This window comes from Pogona vitticeps, chromosome 6, assembly GCF_051106095.1.
Source record: "Pogona vitticeps strain Pit_001003342236 chromosome 6, PviZW2.1, whole genome shotgun sequence".
Classification (NCBI taxonomy): Eukaryota; Metazoa; Chordata; class Lepidosauria; order Squamata; family Agamidae; genus Pogona; species Pogona vitticeps.
Window position 1 is genome coordinate 50,237,845 of NC_135788.1, and position 17,895 is coordinate 50,255,739.

The 17,895-nt window shown below is 43.3% G+C and overlaps 1 protein-coding gene across 3 annotated transcripts in view; it reads right to left on the bottom strand.

Annotated features, from left to right (window-relative positions):
- The window catches only part of CPNE4 (copine 4), a 262,001-nt gene that overhangs the window by 190,613 nt on the left and 53,493 nt on the right, over positions 1 to 17,895 (bottom strand). For all 3 annotated transcript variants that reach the window (XM_078377351.1, XM_078377352.1, XM_020806875.3), the window contains exon 2: positions 2,026 to 2,208. In XM_078377351.1, the coding sequence (XP_078233477.1) occupies positions 2,026 to 2,205 (180 nt within the window). In that variant the 5' untranslated portion in view covers positions 2,206 to 2,208. The remainder of the gene's footprint in view (positions 1 to 2,025; positions 2,209 to 17,895) is intronic.

Below are 17,895 nucleotides of genomic sequence, written 5' to 3' on the forward strand. Positions count from 1 at the left end.
TTGCCTTCTATTCAGAGGGAAGCACAGTCACAGAATATGCATATACAACAATTAGCCTCAGTCCAACTGGCAAAAGAATCATCCCTCCAACTGAGGAATCACGAAAATGAAGTTCAGTTGTGGGATATAACAAGAAAGCTACTTTTCCCTAATGCCCCCCATCTCACATATTGAGGATTCCTTTGTTCCTCCACTTGGGGTCTAACGCATATCACTTTACTTTATATTGTTTAAAGGGAAGCTGAAATGACACCCACATGTCTAGTGTAGCATCTAAGCATTCTAAGAGATACTGATAAGGTCAGATCATCTGATCGTTAAAATCACTTGAGTCAATATTTCAGAGGATTCAGAGTTAAATGAAATCACACTGACTTCAAAAGAGCTGGCACAATCTAAAGAAAAGTGTTGGTGACATGTGGCTGATGGGTTGCATGAGGGTCCTACCTATTTTTGTGGCCTCCAAATTGTCTTGGACTGCACAAAGAAAGAGAACCACCATTCCCCGGATGCTTCCAGGAACAGCAATTCTCTTCTGAGCCAAGTAGAGGTTTGTTAATTTTTTTTAAAAGAAGAAAGGGAAACTCCTAGTCAGTTTTTTAATTTTTTAAAAAGAATAAGATATAGGAAGAGTTCATAATGTTGGCCCTTGGATGTGCCAAAATTCCCCCCATCTGAAGAGAACTGTGTTATATTTTAAAGTGAAGTGATAGGGCCGCTAGGGGACACATCAAGCCGATTCTGTTTAAATTACATTGGCTACCAGTTGCTTCCCGGGCCCAATTCAAAGTGCTTGTTTTGACATATAAAGCCCCAAACGGCTTGGGCCCCGGATACCTGAAGGACCGCCTCCTTCTATATGAACCTACCCAGCAGTTCAGATATAGTCAGGGGGTCCTTTGGAAAGAGCCATCACTCAAGGAGGTAAGAGGGACGGCTTGTAGACAAAGGGCCTTTCCGGCAGCTGCCCCCAGACTATGGAATGCCCTCCCAACTGAGATTCGTCTGGCGCCGACGCTGATGACATTTCGGCGCCAGGTCAAAACCTTCCTGAAGGCTTTTAATTGAAATAGTATCAACTGTGGGTCCTGATGGCAACTTTTAGAGTATATAGTTTAACTGTATTTTAATTGTTGTAAGCCACCCAGAGACCTTTGGGTAGTGTGGGTGGCATATAAGTTAAATAAATAAATAAATAAATAAATAAATAAATAAATAAATAAATAAGTTCCATCTTTAAATCCAGCATCATGGGATTCTTAGGCAGTTCTTGTTGCACTGTCCCAAGCCCCAAACTTGAGTCTGAAAATGAGGTGAGCCAAGGTACTGGCTGAAAAGCCAAACTACATTGCTGAAGTCAAGCCAAAACCTGGACTCCCAAGCACTTTCCTCTGAAGCTGAGAAACCAAGTGCCAGCTCCTCCACCACCACACCTGCCAAATGGCACAGGGCTCACAACAGACAGAGGGCATCCAGCGAGAAGAAGCATCCATCTCTAACCCAAGCATTGTTAAGATCCTTCATTTTTTGAGCAAAAGAACAGGGTAGGCATTGAGGCCGACAAGGTATCAGTCTATCTTAGTCAAACTATTCGAAAGTACCAGATATGGATATTAGGAGCACATCTCACATACATCTATAGACTGAATAATTTATCTTTTCCATCTGCAGTGCAATAGATACACTTTGCATCTCAACTGACCGAATTGTCCACATTGTCTCCTCATCCCACCTTGCTGAAGATGTCCTGAAATTTCCATAACTAGAGCTCATATCTTCATACAGTATATTCATATCTTCAGGCATATATTTTTATACCTCCAAGATCAGTAAGGACCAGTCAGAGCTTTGGGAAGTTTTTGTGAACTCCCAGACTTCCGTAGCCAGCATGGCTGATGAGGGGATTCTGGAATTTACAATCTCCCGAAATCATGTTTTCAAGCTCTGGTGCTCTACTGCAACATGGCATCAAATCACTAGGGGGTGGGGTGGGACTTTTCTATATATGCAAAACTGAGCACTTACCTCAAACCACTGCCCATGAGACTGCATTTTCAGGATGACACAGGGATCAGGCTTGGAGAGGGCATCTCTGTCTGAGATACCTTTGCATGCAACTCTCAGTTCCACCTTGGTCAAGCATGGGCTGCTGAAGATTCCCAGGGTATTGGCTGCTGATTCATAAATGTTGCTCATTTTCTTCATAATCTGTGGTAAGGAAAAATGAAAGAGTGAAATCATGACCACCACTTTTTAATTATTCTCTCTCTCTCACACACACACACACACACACACACACACACACACACACACACACACACACACACACACACACACACACACACACACACACACACACACACACACACACACACACACACACACACACACACACACACAAGGTGTTTCCACAATCAGAGCTCTAGATTGTGGCATTTGTTTGATTCTTTTTTAATATTTGTATACTTACTATTTTTAACTTTTAAAATTTGTCTTTTAATTACGTAAGCTGCCTTTGGTACTTTTTAAGGAGAGAGGTGGAGTAAAAATATTTTAAGCAAGCAAGCAAGCAGGGACACTTCATGGCAAGCAAACCAATTTCCTTAGGCTGGACATTCTTAACTAAGAAAGAATCATGTAAGAGAAATCAGGGATATAACATGAAATAGGAACTATTCTAAAGCAGTACAAAAACAGTTCCCTGGATAAGAACGAAACCACAACCAGAAAATACACAACAAATATTTAGTAAAGGTAAAGGTTCCCCTTGACATTTAGTCCAGTCGTGTCTGACTCTAGGGCACAGTGCTCATCCCCGTTTCCAAGCCATAGAGCCAGCATTTGTCCATAGACAGTTTCTGTGGTCACATGGCCAGCATGACTAGACATGGAATGCCATTACCTTCTCCCCATGGTAGTACCTATTTATCTACTTGTATTTGCATACTTTTGAACTGCTAGGTTGGCAGGAGCTGGGACAAGCGACGGGAACTCACTCCATCGCGTGGATTCGATCTTACAACTGCTGGTCTTCTGATCTTGCAGCACAGAGGCTTCTGAGGTTTAACCCGCAGCACCACCACATAAATATTTAGTAAGGCAAGATAAAACATTCCAAATGTGAAATGTTTCTGTGTAAAACTTGGACATGGAATCTAAAATGGCAGGTGCTCCAGATTAAATTTAATGCTTCATCTTTTCTGTTAACCCTGTGACTCATCCCATCAAAATAACTGAAACTGAAGATTTATACTGGAACATTTCGCATTGGGGATCTCTTTTATATTACTTTGTTGTTGTTGCTGCTGCTGCACACTTGTTAGCTATGACTCTGCTGTTTAGACACAGGAATACTGCTTTGCCAGCATATCGATTTATCAATACCTACACTGTGAATAGCTTTCAATCATATCTACCACATGTAAAATAAAGTATCACTTGTAGTAAAAAAGATAGTACATTTCTTGCAACTTAAAAAAATGGATGGCATTCCATTGTTAATTGAAGATGGAAACAGATATGGGATTAAATGCCATAGCAAGTTGCAGTATTCAGTTAGAAATGGCACACTGCATGGTAAGGAGATATCTTATTGCCTGTACAAATCCAAGGCCTGAGAATTTAAGAAGAGTCATGCTGGATCGGTCCAGAACCTAGCCTACTTTACTATTCTGCTCCCAGAATGCCAACCAGCAGGACAGGAATGAAGCAACCATCTCCATCACATGTCCCACAGAAATGGGCATTCCTAAACATACTTCCATGTTTTTCAATGCACCAGGCCTTTACTGGCAGAAGTACTTTCCCTGGGAAGAGGTAGACAAATTCCCCCTCCCCCCCTAGGGAAAATTTGCAGCATATGGGAGGTAGGGACAAAAGGATGAGAACCTATAGCCTGGCCCTTTTCCAGGCCTGGTGGCCTTTTCTCTTTTCTCAGAATCTTGGAAATGTATTTGTGGCCTTTCAATTAAGCTTCTTCTCCTCTCTCCTCTTCTCTCCACACTGATCATACTTGTTCAGCAGTCTTCCCTTGGCAGTAAACCAACTCTCTTCACACCTCTAAGGCAGCTGTTTCTGTCTCTTCTCTTTCCAGTCTTCCCACCCCATTCCACCTCCGCAAATCTATTCATGCCTCTTCAGCTCCTTATTTTTCTCTGCTGCATGCAAGATGTTTTGCTTGAGCCCCAGCCCCGCCAGAGCTGGTCCTACCACTAGGCAGACTGAAATGGCTGCCTTGGGCAGCAGATTGTGGGAGTCATCAAAAGGGGCAGCACATGGTTATTGAATTATATTTTTATAGTCAGGAATGAGGAGAACTGCTGGTAGAACTTTCAGCCTCCCACACTGAAAAAAACCTGGCTGGCTTTAGGCACTATGCACTTGAACGGGGAGCAAGCATTTAGTCAGGAACCAAAGTGTCTTGGGCTCGCTCCCTTTGTTTAAATGTTATTTCCCATAATGATCAAACAGTGGTGACTGGTGCCATTTTGGTTAGCAGAAAGCACCACACAGTTCGGCAAAGCCATGGATGATAGGCAGAGTCAGAGATGAAAGTGGAACTTTTTGCCTCTACAAGGTAAAAAACACATGTGGCTCATCCTCTGCTTCTGGTACAGAAGCAGGCAGGAGCAGGCAGGAGCAGCTAGAAAGAAGAGTAGCCTGGGGTGAGTCACCACCTTATTTGCCCTAATGGACAAGCCTTCACTGCAGCTCACTGGATGTCTACGTAGAGTGCACAAACAGGTCTGGATAGGTGACAGCTGTCTTTTGTTTTTGGTATTCAGTGGCCTCCGGTCCTTCAGCTTGGAAGTTACATAACGAGTGGATGTCAATAGCCTTATCCTTCAAAGCTCACATGGATGTGGCAAGAGTTCCTGATATCATGTCTGTGAAAGCAAACTAAACAAAACTTGCTTTCCAGCCAAATTTGGTCACATTCCTAGACAGATGTGGGACATTATGCGTGCTGGGCATGTTCTCAAGGACTGTTGGATTGCTGCTGCTACTATTGTTGTTCTAGCTTTGCTTTAGGCAGGGGGTGTCTGCACCTTTTGCAATCTCTCAGAAGGATCTATGCACTAAATATTCACAGATTACAATGGTTATTAGATCATAAATAAAAATTATTGGCAAAACCTCAGGATAACATATTTGCCTACCTGGTATAAAATTCCCAAGACACCTAATGGCACCAGGAAGTAGAGGAAAGAGCTCTTGGAACATGCTAGGACATGTTCAATTACAGTTTTATTGGAACATAATTATCAGCAGAGGTTGTGCCCTCTTAATCCAAATTAAATTACTGGTAAGTATTGGGTGGATGAATGTTATAGCCCCATCTGCTTATGTTATATCGTTATATCAGCTATATATAGAACTGATATGTTATATCAGCTCCAAAACTACAAAACTGAGCGCCTGCACTTTCAAACAGTTTTGGAGCTGATATAGACCAAAGAAAGGTGCAGAGAGTATAAAGAAGCTCGCTCCTGAAGAAGGCTTTGCCGAAACGCGTTGAGCCAGAGCTTTTTAACGACTCATTTAAAGAAGACATAAGACATAAGACATAAGAAATTTATTTGTCATTGCGCTCACAAGTGGGTGCAACGAAATGAGGTGCTCTTCCCCAAGGTAAAACTGGAAATACAGAATAAAGAGCTTGATTCTATTTTCTACATCCTGAGTCAACCTTGAGCCCATTGGGATAAAACTCAGATCATGAGCAGAGTTTTGACTTCAGCTGTTTAACCACTGTACCACCAGGCTCCTTTTTACTGTGTCCCCTCCCCTCACCAGAAATGGGGAAATTTTCTGGCTCATGCACCCATACAATTTTTCAGGTTTGGGCCACAAAATATCTTCAGCCATGTCCATGTGCCAGTAATAGAAGAACTGGCCTGTAATATAATAGTCACTAATTTGGAGATATCCAGAAACAGGACGATAATAAATATTTTCTGAGACCCCATTATATTTGACTAAAACAAAACTTATACCCAAGCCAGATGGCATCCTATTCATTCATTCATTCGTCTGTTCATTCATTCATTCATTCATTCATTCAATTTGTATCCCACTCCCATTAGTATCACAGCACAACTCTGGTTGGGTTACAACACTTACAGACTTATAGTCAAATATTCTAGTACATCTTAAATTTACAATTATGTTCGAGTATTTGTCATTATCCCTTATTTTGCTTTTCTCCTCCTGACTCGGTCTTTCATTAGAAATATGAGTAGTCCCTGGTTCATTTCTTCTCTGATGGCAAGCTAGAATTCCTGAGAGGAAGATAGTGCTGAAAGCTGATGGCTTTCATTGGATAAAGATTTTCACTAGGTCACACCATAATGCATTTTTGTCAATCATCACACTGGCTCCATTTCTCCTTCTTGAGCAAAGAATATGTACATCATGCTTCTGAGGGGCTGCCTAACAGAGACATTTTTCTTTAACTGGTGATGCACCCCAATGGCAGGAGATATCCGCAAAAGAGAGATACAAAATCATAGTAGGGAAGTATCAACAATCAGAAGTAGACTTTCCCCAATGTCACATACTCAAGATATGTTGGCCTAAAACATCCACCCTCAAGCTAACATGGGTTGCCACTATCATGGGAAATAATGGAATCCGTAATCTACCTCTTCAGGATAGCCTCAAATGGATTATACCAATATAAATTCATAGCATTTTTAAAATACTTCATTTCTGTGAAAGAAACAATCAGATCTATATAGTTTGGGCTAATTCTCACTTTTTCAGTGTCGAAAAACAAATTTTACCTTATCCTTGACTAATATTGTATCGGGAGGGGTAAATGACTGAGTGTATTTACACCTTTTATATTCAGCCAGACTTTCGGCAACTGACTGGCAACAGATGTATGCTGTGCTTATTTACTTACATTGTTTCCTGATGTACTTTAATATCTTTTAAAATAGTTCAATAGTTCATTCTTTTAATGCCATAGCATGCTTAACTGTGTTCTACTACTGCAAACGACTGTGACTTTAGTTGAATCTCCAATAATGTTGTAAGCCACATTGGGCCTCCATTGGGAGAAAAACAAAATATATTAAATGAACATATACATGGATAGATAGATACATAAATATTTAAGATTGTAAAATTTGTGTCTGGTTGCCTGTGTATCTATCAGAAGTCTCATATGAAGCAGAGATATGAGGCAAACATTTCTACTTCAGAGGTATTCTGATCACTTCCATATATGAGATGACTCAGGACCAAGCAATCTGAGCTGAAAGAGGCTGTTTCCAAGACACCAGAGCTCCCTCTGAGATCTAGAGGGCTGTTTCTTTGTTTTCACTTATTTCTGCCTGATCTAGTATCTCTTCTCAGTCTCCCATCAGCATCTCCAAAAACTTCAAAGAGAAGAAAAGTGTGTGTGTGTGTGTGTGTGTGTGTGTGTGTGTGTGTGTGTGTGTGTGTGTGTGTGTGTGTGTGTGTGTGTGAGAGAGAGAGAGAGAGAGAGAGAGAGAGAGAGAAGCAGTAGGGTGTTTGTTTGTTTGTTTATTTATTTATTTATTTATTTATTTATTTATTTCGGCGGCTTGCAGCATTTATTTATTGGGCGGCTTACAGCATTTAAAATACAATAAAGATATGTAACAATTAAAATACAATTAAAATATATATAAAATTGCCATCGGACCCACAGCTAATATTATTTCAGTTAAAAGCCTTCTGGAACAGGAAGGTTTTGACCTGGCGCCGAAATGTCATCAGTGTCGGCGCCAGACGAATCTAAGTCGGGAGGGCATTCCATAGTCTGGGGGCAGCTGCCGAAAAGGCCCTTTGTCTACAAGCTGTCCCTCTTACCTCCTTGAGGGACAGCTCTTTCAAAAGGGCCCCCTGGCTAGATCTTAACTGCCGGGTAGGCTCATATGGAAGGAGGCGGTCCTTCAGGTATCCAGGGCCCAAGCCGTTTAGGGCTTTATATGTCAAAACAAGCACTTTGAATTGGGCCCGGGCAGCAACTGGTAGCCAATGTAACTTATACAGAATCGGCTTGATATGTTCCCTGGTAGCCACACCACTCACCAGCTGCGCCGCTCGATTCTGGACCAGTTGCAGTCGCCGGACCATCTTCAAAGGCAGCCCCACGTAAACGCATTGCAGTAATCTATATGGGAAGTTACCAGTGCATGTGTAACTGTCATGAGACTCCGCTTGTACAGGTAGGGCCGTAGCTGGTATAGTTTCCGCAGCTGGAGGAAGGCGCCCCTGGCCACCGAGTCCACCTGGGCTTCCAGTGTTAGACTGGGGTCCAGGAGCACCCCCAAGCTGCGGACCTTGTCCCTTCGGGGGAGTGTAACCCCATTCAGGGCAGGGAGATGGCCCTCCAGCCTGTCTGGCGAAGCACCCACTAACAGCACTTCCATCTTGTCTGGATTGAGTTTCAATTTATTGACCCTCATCCAGTCCATTATCAGGTCCAGACACGAGCACAGAAACCGCCTCACCTGGATTGGTGGAAAACGAGAGGTAGAGCTGAGTGTCGTCAGCATATTGCTGACTCCTCAGCCCAAACCTCCTGATGACCTCTCCCAGCGGTTTCATGTAGATGTTAAACAGCATGGGGGACAGTATCAAGCCCTGAGGAACCCCATGACATGAATGCCATGGGGCAGAGCAACTGTCCCCCAGCACCACCCTCTGGACACGGTCAGCCAGGAAGGAGCGGAACCACTGTAAAACAGTGCCCCCAACTCCCAACCCAGCCAGCTTAACCAGAAGGACACCATGGTCGATGGTGTCGACAGCCGCTGAGAGGTCCAGGAGTATCAACAGGGTCACACTCCCCCTGTCTCTCTCCCGGCAAAGGTCATCATACAGGGCGACCAAGGCAGTCTCTGTACCAAAACCCGGCCTGAAACCCGATTGAAATGGATCCAGAAAATCCATTTCATCCAGCAGCGCCTAGGAGTTGCCTAGCCACAACCCGCTCCAACACTTTGCCCAAATAAGGGAAGTTTGCTACTGGTTGGTAGTTAACCACCAGCCTTGGGTCCAGGTTTGGCTTTTTAAGGAGTGGTCGAATTACCGCCTCTTTCAAGGTGGTAGGGACTACTCCCTCTCTCAAAGAGGCGTTCATGGCCTCCTGGACCCAGGTGCGAACCCCCCTGGCTGATCTTCTAATCAGCCAGGATGGGCAAGGGTCGAGTGGAGTTGTGGTAGAACGGACAGATCCAAGCACCCTGTCCACATCCTCAGTTCTCAACAATTGAAACTCATCCATTAATACCTGACCAAAGCACGGTGCGCTGGACACATCCTCTGATTCTGCAGTAACTGTGGAGTCCAACCCACTGCGAATCTGAGCAATTTTTTCCTCAAAATGGATGTCAAACTCATCACTGCGAGCTGATGAGCAGTACAGGACCTCCACCGGATTTCCCGGTTGAAGAAGATCCTGGACCACCTGAAACAGCTCGGCTGGACGACATTCTGAGGAAGCAATACGGCTGGAGAAATACTGCCGTTTCGCCAGCCGTATTGCCACAAAATAGGCCCGATAATGGGCTCTAAGTCGTGTTCGGTCGGACTCCCAGCGGGATTTCCTCCACCTGTGCTCCAGCCGTCTTCCCTCTCGCTTCATCGCCCGCAGTTCAGAAGTATACCAAGAGGCTGTCTGGGCTCGGCGAGCAGGGAGAGGGCGCTTAGGCGCAATCGTGTCAACAGCCCGGGTCATCTCCTTATTCCATAGGGTGACCTGAGCTTCGACAGGAGTGCCAACCATATCAGACGGATAATCCCCCAGAGCATTCAGGAATCCATCTGGATCCATTAGTCTCCGGATCATCTTAATAGATCCCGCACCCTTGCAGAGGGAAGAAGAAGCTAATAGACTAAACTTGACCAGGAAGTGGTCTGACCATGACAATGGGGTCACGACCAGCCCCTCCACATCCAAACCACCATCTTCCAGTCCTGTTGAGAAAACCAGGTCCAAGGTATGGCCCTTCTCATGCGTTGGGCCGATGACACATTGAGACAGCCCCATGGTTGTGAATGTGTACATTTCTTGTGAATGACAGCAGTAGTTTTCAACTGCAAAATAACTTTCCCTGGACCCTCACTGAAACTTTTAATTACAGTGCTTTTAGGAGGGATCCTGAAGAAAACTGGCAGGTTATAGGGTCCCAGATGTCAGCCAGGCTCCTATGAAAGGAAAAATAATTCCCAAAGGCTTTACAGATAAGAACCAGCACTTGAATGGAGTGCACAACCTGGAAGCCAGGTTGTTTCAAGACCTAGGCTGTATGTGTATAACCATCTGCTTATCACATTTTGCAATAGTTGAAAATTCCAAGGGCAAGCCAATACAGAGTGCATTACAATAACACATATACAGGATGATGAAGGCTTCAGCACTATTCTGAGCATCAAAACACCTTGGCCTGTGTTGTCCATTTTACTTGACAGGTCCTTTCAGATGAGCAGCAATTGCCTTGGTCCCTACAAATGGTGAATGTTCTAGTTAGCAGTCAGCGGTAGACTGCCCTACCTCTAACTGCTACACAGTCATTCTTTGTGATGTTTGAGATTTGATGCTCCAGTGCTATACTGAATTTTGGATAAACATATGCAGCAATGACTTCAGATTATAAGTCAGAAGGAAAGGCCACTAGATTTTCATGCATTGCATACTAATAGCAAACTCACTGGAGCAGATTTTCATTTCAGTGTTCCTTCTCAATGTAATTATCACATAACAATGGTTTGCAAGCATCTTCTTTCCCCAAATAGTTTTTCAATGTGAAGTTCTATGACTTTCCTATCAACTCATTTTGCAGATAGCAAATCACAGAGGTTAAGTAATTTATTCAAAGACCACAGCATAAGTTCCTAAATTCACACTTCAAAGTATATTTATAGATCACTTCGGGCATGCCAGCTTCCAGCTCTGAGGATTTTAAAACATACTTATTTTCTACAGCTATAGTACAGTAATGAAGTGAAGCTTGAACCGAGGGCTCACAGGACTTCCACACAAATGTGCTGTCTGCTTAACCATTCAGATTTTTATAAGAGACTCCAACCTGACAGAAAATCCTCAGCCAGCAGCTTCTTCCCTCCATCAGCTGCACATTTGGTTGATACCAGCTCAACAAAACAATATAATGCAGCAATTGCATAACTTGGCTACAAAACCACATATGATTTGGCTCACTCAACCTAACCAACATGCTGGTACACAGCCTGAGCTGGATAGCACTGATGTTGGCTGGCTGGATGAAGTGTTTTTTTATGATGGCTTCAGCTTCTTTTGTTTTTATTTTATTTTATATGCAAGTTCTCTGTCTCTTTTTTTTTTTTTTTTTTTTTTTTTAGGAACACACAGCAGGCATTTGTGGAAATGTATACAGTCGTATGTAAAAGTAAGTTGGGCTTTTAAAAAATATGAAACAATCAGGCTATGGATTCAGCACCATGGTCAGCTCCGATGAGTGCCTTCTAAAGAAGGGTGGTTCATGCAGCTCACAGCTTTGTATGAAGCTGTCAGCACAGCACCACATCTGCTGTGTGGACCTTCTCCCCATCCACTGGGCTGTCTGGGCCACTCACTGTTATTGACATGTTGCCAAGATCCATCTGCTCCAATGGTACACTAATCCAGGCAGGAGCTTGAGCAGCCCATCCCTGCCTCCTCAGGCAGCTGACTACTCCATCGATGAGGTGGGACAGGGATTCACTCTGTGCATTGGATGAGTAGTTGGCTGCCTGAGGTGGCAAGGATGGACAGCCCATCCTCTTGACCAGATTGGTACATCACCAGACTGTCATGCCGTGGTGACCGCATCTTATGAAGTGCCCTTTTCTAGTCCCTTCTCTGATCCAGGATGAGGGGCAGAGTGATAGAAATTTCATATGGGAAAGAGGGGATGGACCAATTTACCCACTCTCCCCATAGGTAATCCCTCCAGCTACCCTCCCCATCAATTCCACAGTTGGGATCTAAGAAAGGAAACCTAGCTGGGACTAAAGGAGGGAAATGGCAGGCAAGGAAATGGGCAAGCCGAGGGTTATAAAGAATATTCATGAAATTCCTCAGTCTTGTCTGTTTAGGCCATTCCAATGAGACACCACAATGAGGAATATTCAAGCTCTCTGAGGCTCCTTGAAGCAAGTGAGAGCAAAACAAATAATATTTTCCTACTCATTGTCTCCATAATTTTTGTAAATGATATCTATGCAAAACAACCATTCTTTCCCTTTGATAAGCAAAGCATACAAACATGAAACATGAAACACATATCTGATCATTTTTAAAAATGCAACTTTAATCCTTCTCCTCTTGAAAAGTCCATTAAATGGTAGCAACCTTTTCTTTTGTGCAACTTGGTGTTTTTTTTTTGCATTATTGCACTGTTTTCAGAAAATTATTAGAGTATAATTTTGCTTAGTATATACTGAGATAATCTTTCTCTTATGAATTTGTTAAGAATGCTTCAGAACACCTCATCCTCTGAAGACTGAGAATAATTTCATGGTTCCTCATCAACAAGCAAGGATTTATATCCTTAATGAAGTATCTTCTATATAACACAAGACCCATGCTGGATCAGACTAAGGGCCTATGCTCTGCTCTTAGATACAGACAGCAGTGAACACAGGTAACTTCAAGGGAATGTATGACGGTATCAAGCAGGATTTAGGTCCAATACAGAAGAAATCTGCTCCTTTGAAGTCTGCTACAGGCGTGATCATCCAGGACCGAGCACAGCAGATGGAGTGCTGGGTGCAGCACTACTCTGAGCTATATTCTAGAGGGAGCGTAGTAACCAAAGAGGCATTAAATAACATTGAGTGTCTGCCTGTCATGGAAGAGTTGGACAGTGAACCAACTTTAGCAGAAATAAAAGTGGCTTTGGATTCCCTTGCCTCCACCAAGGCACATGGGAAGGAAAACATCCCTGTTGAAATGCTGAAGTGCTGGCAAACAGTGTCAATCCAGAATCACTGTGTGGATTTTGAGTTAATAGATCCACCATCGACATGGTATTTTCCCTCAGACAGTTGCAGGAGAAATGTAGGGAACAACGACAGCCACTCTTTGTTGCCTTCATAGATTTTACAAAGGCCTTTGAATGGTTAGCAGGGATGGCCTTTTTAAAATACTTCCCAAGACTGGATGTCCACATCAGCTCCTTAACATCATCAGGTCCTTTCATGAGGAAATAAAGGGCTCTGTAGTTTTTGATGGCTCAACATCAGATCCCTTTGACATCCAAAGCGGAGTGAAACAGGGCTGTGTCCTTGCGCCAACTCTTTGTGATCTTTTTTGCTGTCATGCTGAAGCATGCTTTTGGAACAACAGAAGGCATCTATCTCCAGACTAGATCAGATGGAAGGCTCTTTAATCTCTCTAGATTGAGAGCAAAGACCAAAGTCCAGCTGAAATGCATGTGGGACTTCCTCTTCGCTAATGATGCAGCTGTTGTTGCCCATTCTGCCGAAGAGCTCCAACAACTTATGAATCATTTTAGCAAGGCCTGCCAAGATTTTAAATTAACAATCAGCCTGAAGAAGACACAAACCATGGGCCAGGGTGTGGACTCACCTCCCTCTATTATCATTTCTATACGAGAATTGGAGGTTGTTCATGATTTCGTGTACCTTGGCTCAACGATCTCTGTCACTCTCTCTCTAAATGTCGAGCTAGATGAACGCATTGCTAAAGCAGCTACCATGTCCTCTATCTAGACTCACAAAAAGAGTATGACCTAGTAAGAAGCTGACGGCATATACGAAGATCCAGGTCTATAGAGCCTGTGTCCTGAGTACACTTCTGTACTGCTGTGAGTCCTGGACCCTTTGTACAAGGCAGGAGAGGAAGTTGAATACGTTCCATATGCATTGCCTCTAATGCATTTTTGACATCATCTGGCAGGACAAAGTTCCAAATAGAGTAGTCCTAGAACAAGCTGGAATTGTTAGCATGTATACATTACTGAAACAGCGACATATACGTTGGCTTGGGCATGTCATGAGAATGGCTGAGGGTCGGATTCCAAAATACCTCCTGTATGGAGAATTAGTGCAGGGAAAGCGCCCCAGAGGGAGACCACCATTGTGATACAAGGATCTCTGCAAGTGGGATTTGAAGGCCTTAGGAATGGACCTCAACAGATGGGAAACTCTGACATCTGAGCATTCAGCCTGGAGGCAGGCGCTGCAGCATAGCCTCTCCCAATTTGAAGAGACACTTGTCTAGCAGGCCGAGGCAAAGACGCAGTCCCCAAACCAGCAAAATCAGGGAGCTGGACAGGGGACAGATTGTACAGTGCCTCGACTTATGACCATAATCTGTTTCAGAAGATGGACGTAACTCAAAATGGTCATAAGCCAAACCACCATTTCCCATAGGAATGCACTGAAATGCAATTAATCCGTTCTGGCCGAAGAAAAATATCGCCAAAAACAAAACAAAACAAAACAAAACAAAAAAAAACCCAAACTGCAAGACTCATTGGAAACATGATTAATCCCTTCCGGCCAAAGGGGGGGGGGGGGAAGAAAAGCAATCAAGTGTGCAAGATCCATTGGTAATGCACAGAAAACAAATGGAGCAGATCGGAAATGCACAGAGAACAAAGGGGGCAGGTCAGAAATGCAAAGAAAACAAAGGAAAAAGCAAGGAAAGCATGTAGGAACCATCGGAAATGGGGGGGGGGAATCCAAAAGCAACCAAACCCCCCAAGACCCATCGTAAATGGGGTGGGGAAAGCAAAAAAACCCCAAGACCCATCAGAAATGGGAGGGAGCCAAAAAACAACCAAACCCCCCCAAAAAACAACCAAACCCCCCAGGATGCATCAGAAATGAGGGGGGAACAAAAAATAAACAAGCCCCCCACAATCCATCAGAAATGGGGAAAAAACACTCCCAAGCCTCCCTTGACACACACTCTCTAACTGCTGGAGCGAAAGAGCTACATAGAACCAGCCTCGTCACCACCTACAGTTGGAAATTTGAATTTCCTGCCTTTTTCCCCTGGCTTTTTCTGTTTGTAAGTGGACGCTCCGGTCACAAATAAAAGCAAAATTTTGTGGCCGGAGCTGGTCATAACTCAAAATGGTCATAAGTAGGGACGTTCGTAAGTTGAGGCACCACTGTATTTATCTTCAGTGTGGAAGGGATTGGCACTCTAGAATATGGCCTTCTCAGCCATACTAGATGCTCTACCAAGACCTCTATTCAGAGCACATTACCACAGTCTCTTGAGGCTGAAGTATGCCTGCTACCCATGCTGGATTGGACTGAAGGACTATGTAGCCCAACATCCTGCTCACACATGCTAACCTGATGCTGATAGGAAAATCTCAAGCAGAACACCAGGGCAAAAGCACCCTTCCACTAATGTCCCAGTGATGCAGATGCATACTCCCCTTCCTACTGTTGTTGTTTAGTCATTAAGTCACATCTGACTCTTTGTGACCCCGTGGACCAGAGCACGCCAGGTCCTCCTGTCTTCCACTGCCCCCAGGAGTTGGGTCAATTTCATGTTGGTAGCTTCGATGATACTGTCTAACCATCTTGTCCTCTGTCGTCCCTTTCTCCTCTTTCCTTCACACTTTCCCAACATCAGGGTCTTTTCCAGGGAGTTTAAGATGCTGTCTTGGTTTGTCATCACTTTCCTCCCAAGAAGCAGGCATCTTTTAATTTCGTGGCTGCTGTCACCATCTGCAGTGATCATGGATCAGGACTCTTAGTAGCCACTGATAAACTGAATTTACCCAGTCTCCTTCTTAAGTTGCCCATGCTGGCAGCCATCACTGTTGCTTGAACCAGAAAATTTCATAGTAATTATGCAGTATGTAAAGAGGTGTTTCCTGTTGCTCTGCTCTGAGTCTTCTGCCATTCACCAACACTATACAACACCAATTCTACGATAATGAGCAGAGGATGCCACCTTACCCCTCTTCATTTTTACTACACCATGCACTAAGTGGATGGAAGTTCAATTCCCCACTGTGCCTCCTAGAGAGGTCCTGGACGTTATGATCCACAACGTCCATTCCAGCTCTGTAGTTCTATTGTTATAATGTGGTCACAATATAAATTTATATAAGAGCCATAAAGTACTGATAGTTTTATGCTGAGCTCATCATCTAAGTATCCTCAACATGGAAACTATCTTCCTTTGCCTCTACCTTCCACAGCAGCCACACATCAGGTTAAGTTTTTCACTGTTAAACCCCTACATCTTTCTTGGCCAGTCTCTGCCAGCTTAGATCTCAATAGCATCCATGTGCAGCTGGGGTTTTATTTTATTTTAAATTTGCCCCAAACTTAACCGCATTGCATTAGCTTTTCCACCTCTTTGCTCGACTCTCACCCCTCCCTTCCTATCACTGTTTAAACCTGCAGTTGAAGTTTGCCTGTGTTTCTTGATATAATGTAAAGAAAGTTCCGCCCTCTTTGGGTTTATAGTCCATCTCTGTCTGTTGAGACCCAAAAGTAAGTCCCAATGTTTTCAACGGAGATTTGCTTTAGACAACTGCATTCCCATGGAAATGGCATTTTATTATTGATCTGGTTTCTATTAACACACTTCAAAATATTTTGTAATATGACATATAAAACTTTCCCTTCTTTGTCACACACAGGATTTTATAATCATTTAACATTACCAACTATCAGCTGACATCAATTTAATGAAATTATTAAATGACCCATTTAAGGGTCTTCTGTCATCCGCTATTTCACATACGTAACTGAGCAAGGAGAGGTGAACATGTATTTTTTATAAACCAGCTCTGATCAATCTTTGTGGTGATAATGCCCCAGTCTTATTAAAATTATCTCTATTAATGAGGACAAACTGTAAACTGCCAGCACTAAATGGAATATATATTATCATCAAGAGGAAGGCAAGAGGTGAGCAGCATCCAAATAAAAGACCAAAGCCACAAAAAATTAATTTCTCCTGCTTCACTGCTGATATCTGTGCAACTCCAGCAACAATCAGGGATGATCATTGAAAATGACATCTGTGGAGCGGGTGGGGGGGGGAGACTCTTCACAAAATGAGCAGCATCAATAAATTCAGCAAGATGACAAGATGAGAGGAAATACTGACTGTGTAACTGTGAATGCTCGGAAGAGCACTTACCGTGGTTAATTCAGTTGGACAGCAGGGTAAAAGGCCTTAGAACAAAATGTAAACTGTGTAAATGGAAATATACCCAGCTCTAACCATTCTAAAAAGCTGATTAATGCATTACCAGCTGCTTAAAGTATGATGTTAGAAGGGGGAGCCACACCGGAAGGAGATAAAGACATCTGATGTCCAGCAGAGCAAGGTATATTCATTCAGCTAGACTTGGGTCAGAAGAAGCAATGACTGGCTGCCTACACACAACGAATGCTCCTTATATCATAGCTACTGGTCAATGATGGCTATAAAGCAAGGATGTGAAGAGGCTCCTCCATTTGGATCCTGCTTTGGCAAACACCCTGGTTCTGAACTGGAACCATTCAGTTTTAGCATGGATCCCAACCACAGCTGTAACAGGAAAAATCCAAAATCCACTATCATAGAAAATCTAACATGGGCTGTCAGTTTCCTCCTCTTTGTCATAATTAAAGTTAATTATGGCTGAGTTGTGACCAAAAAAGGACTCCTGTCTGCCAAATTTAAGAAAAGTTGGTGCAGGACACTTGTGCTCTGCTCCTGCAATATTAAGTTTTTAAAATGGAACTACCTACCTGCAATATCTTAATTTCTTCTCAGAACTGGAAGCTTTTACAGGGAATTAATTTGTTAGCTCATCATTCCTTACAAGAAGCCTATGCCTAAATGAAGTGGGTACATATGTGCACAAAAACTACAGACCAAGTATGGAGAAGACTCACTGAAAAAAA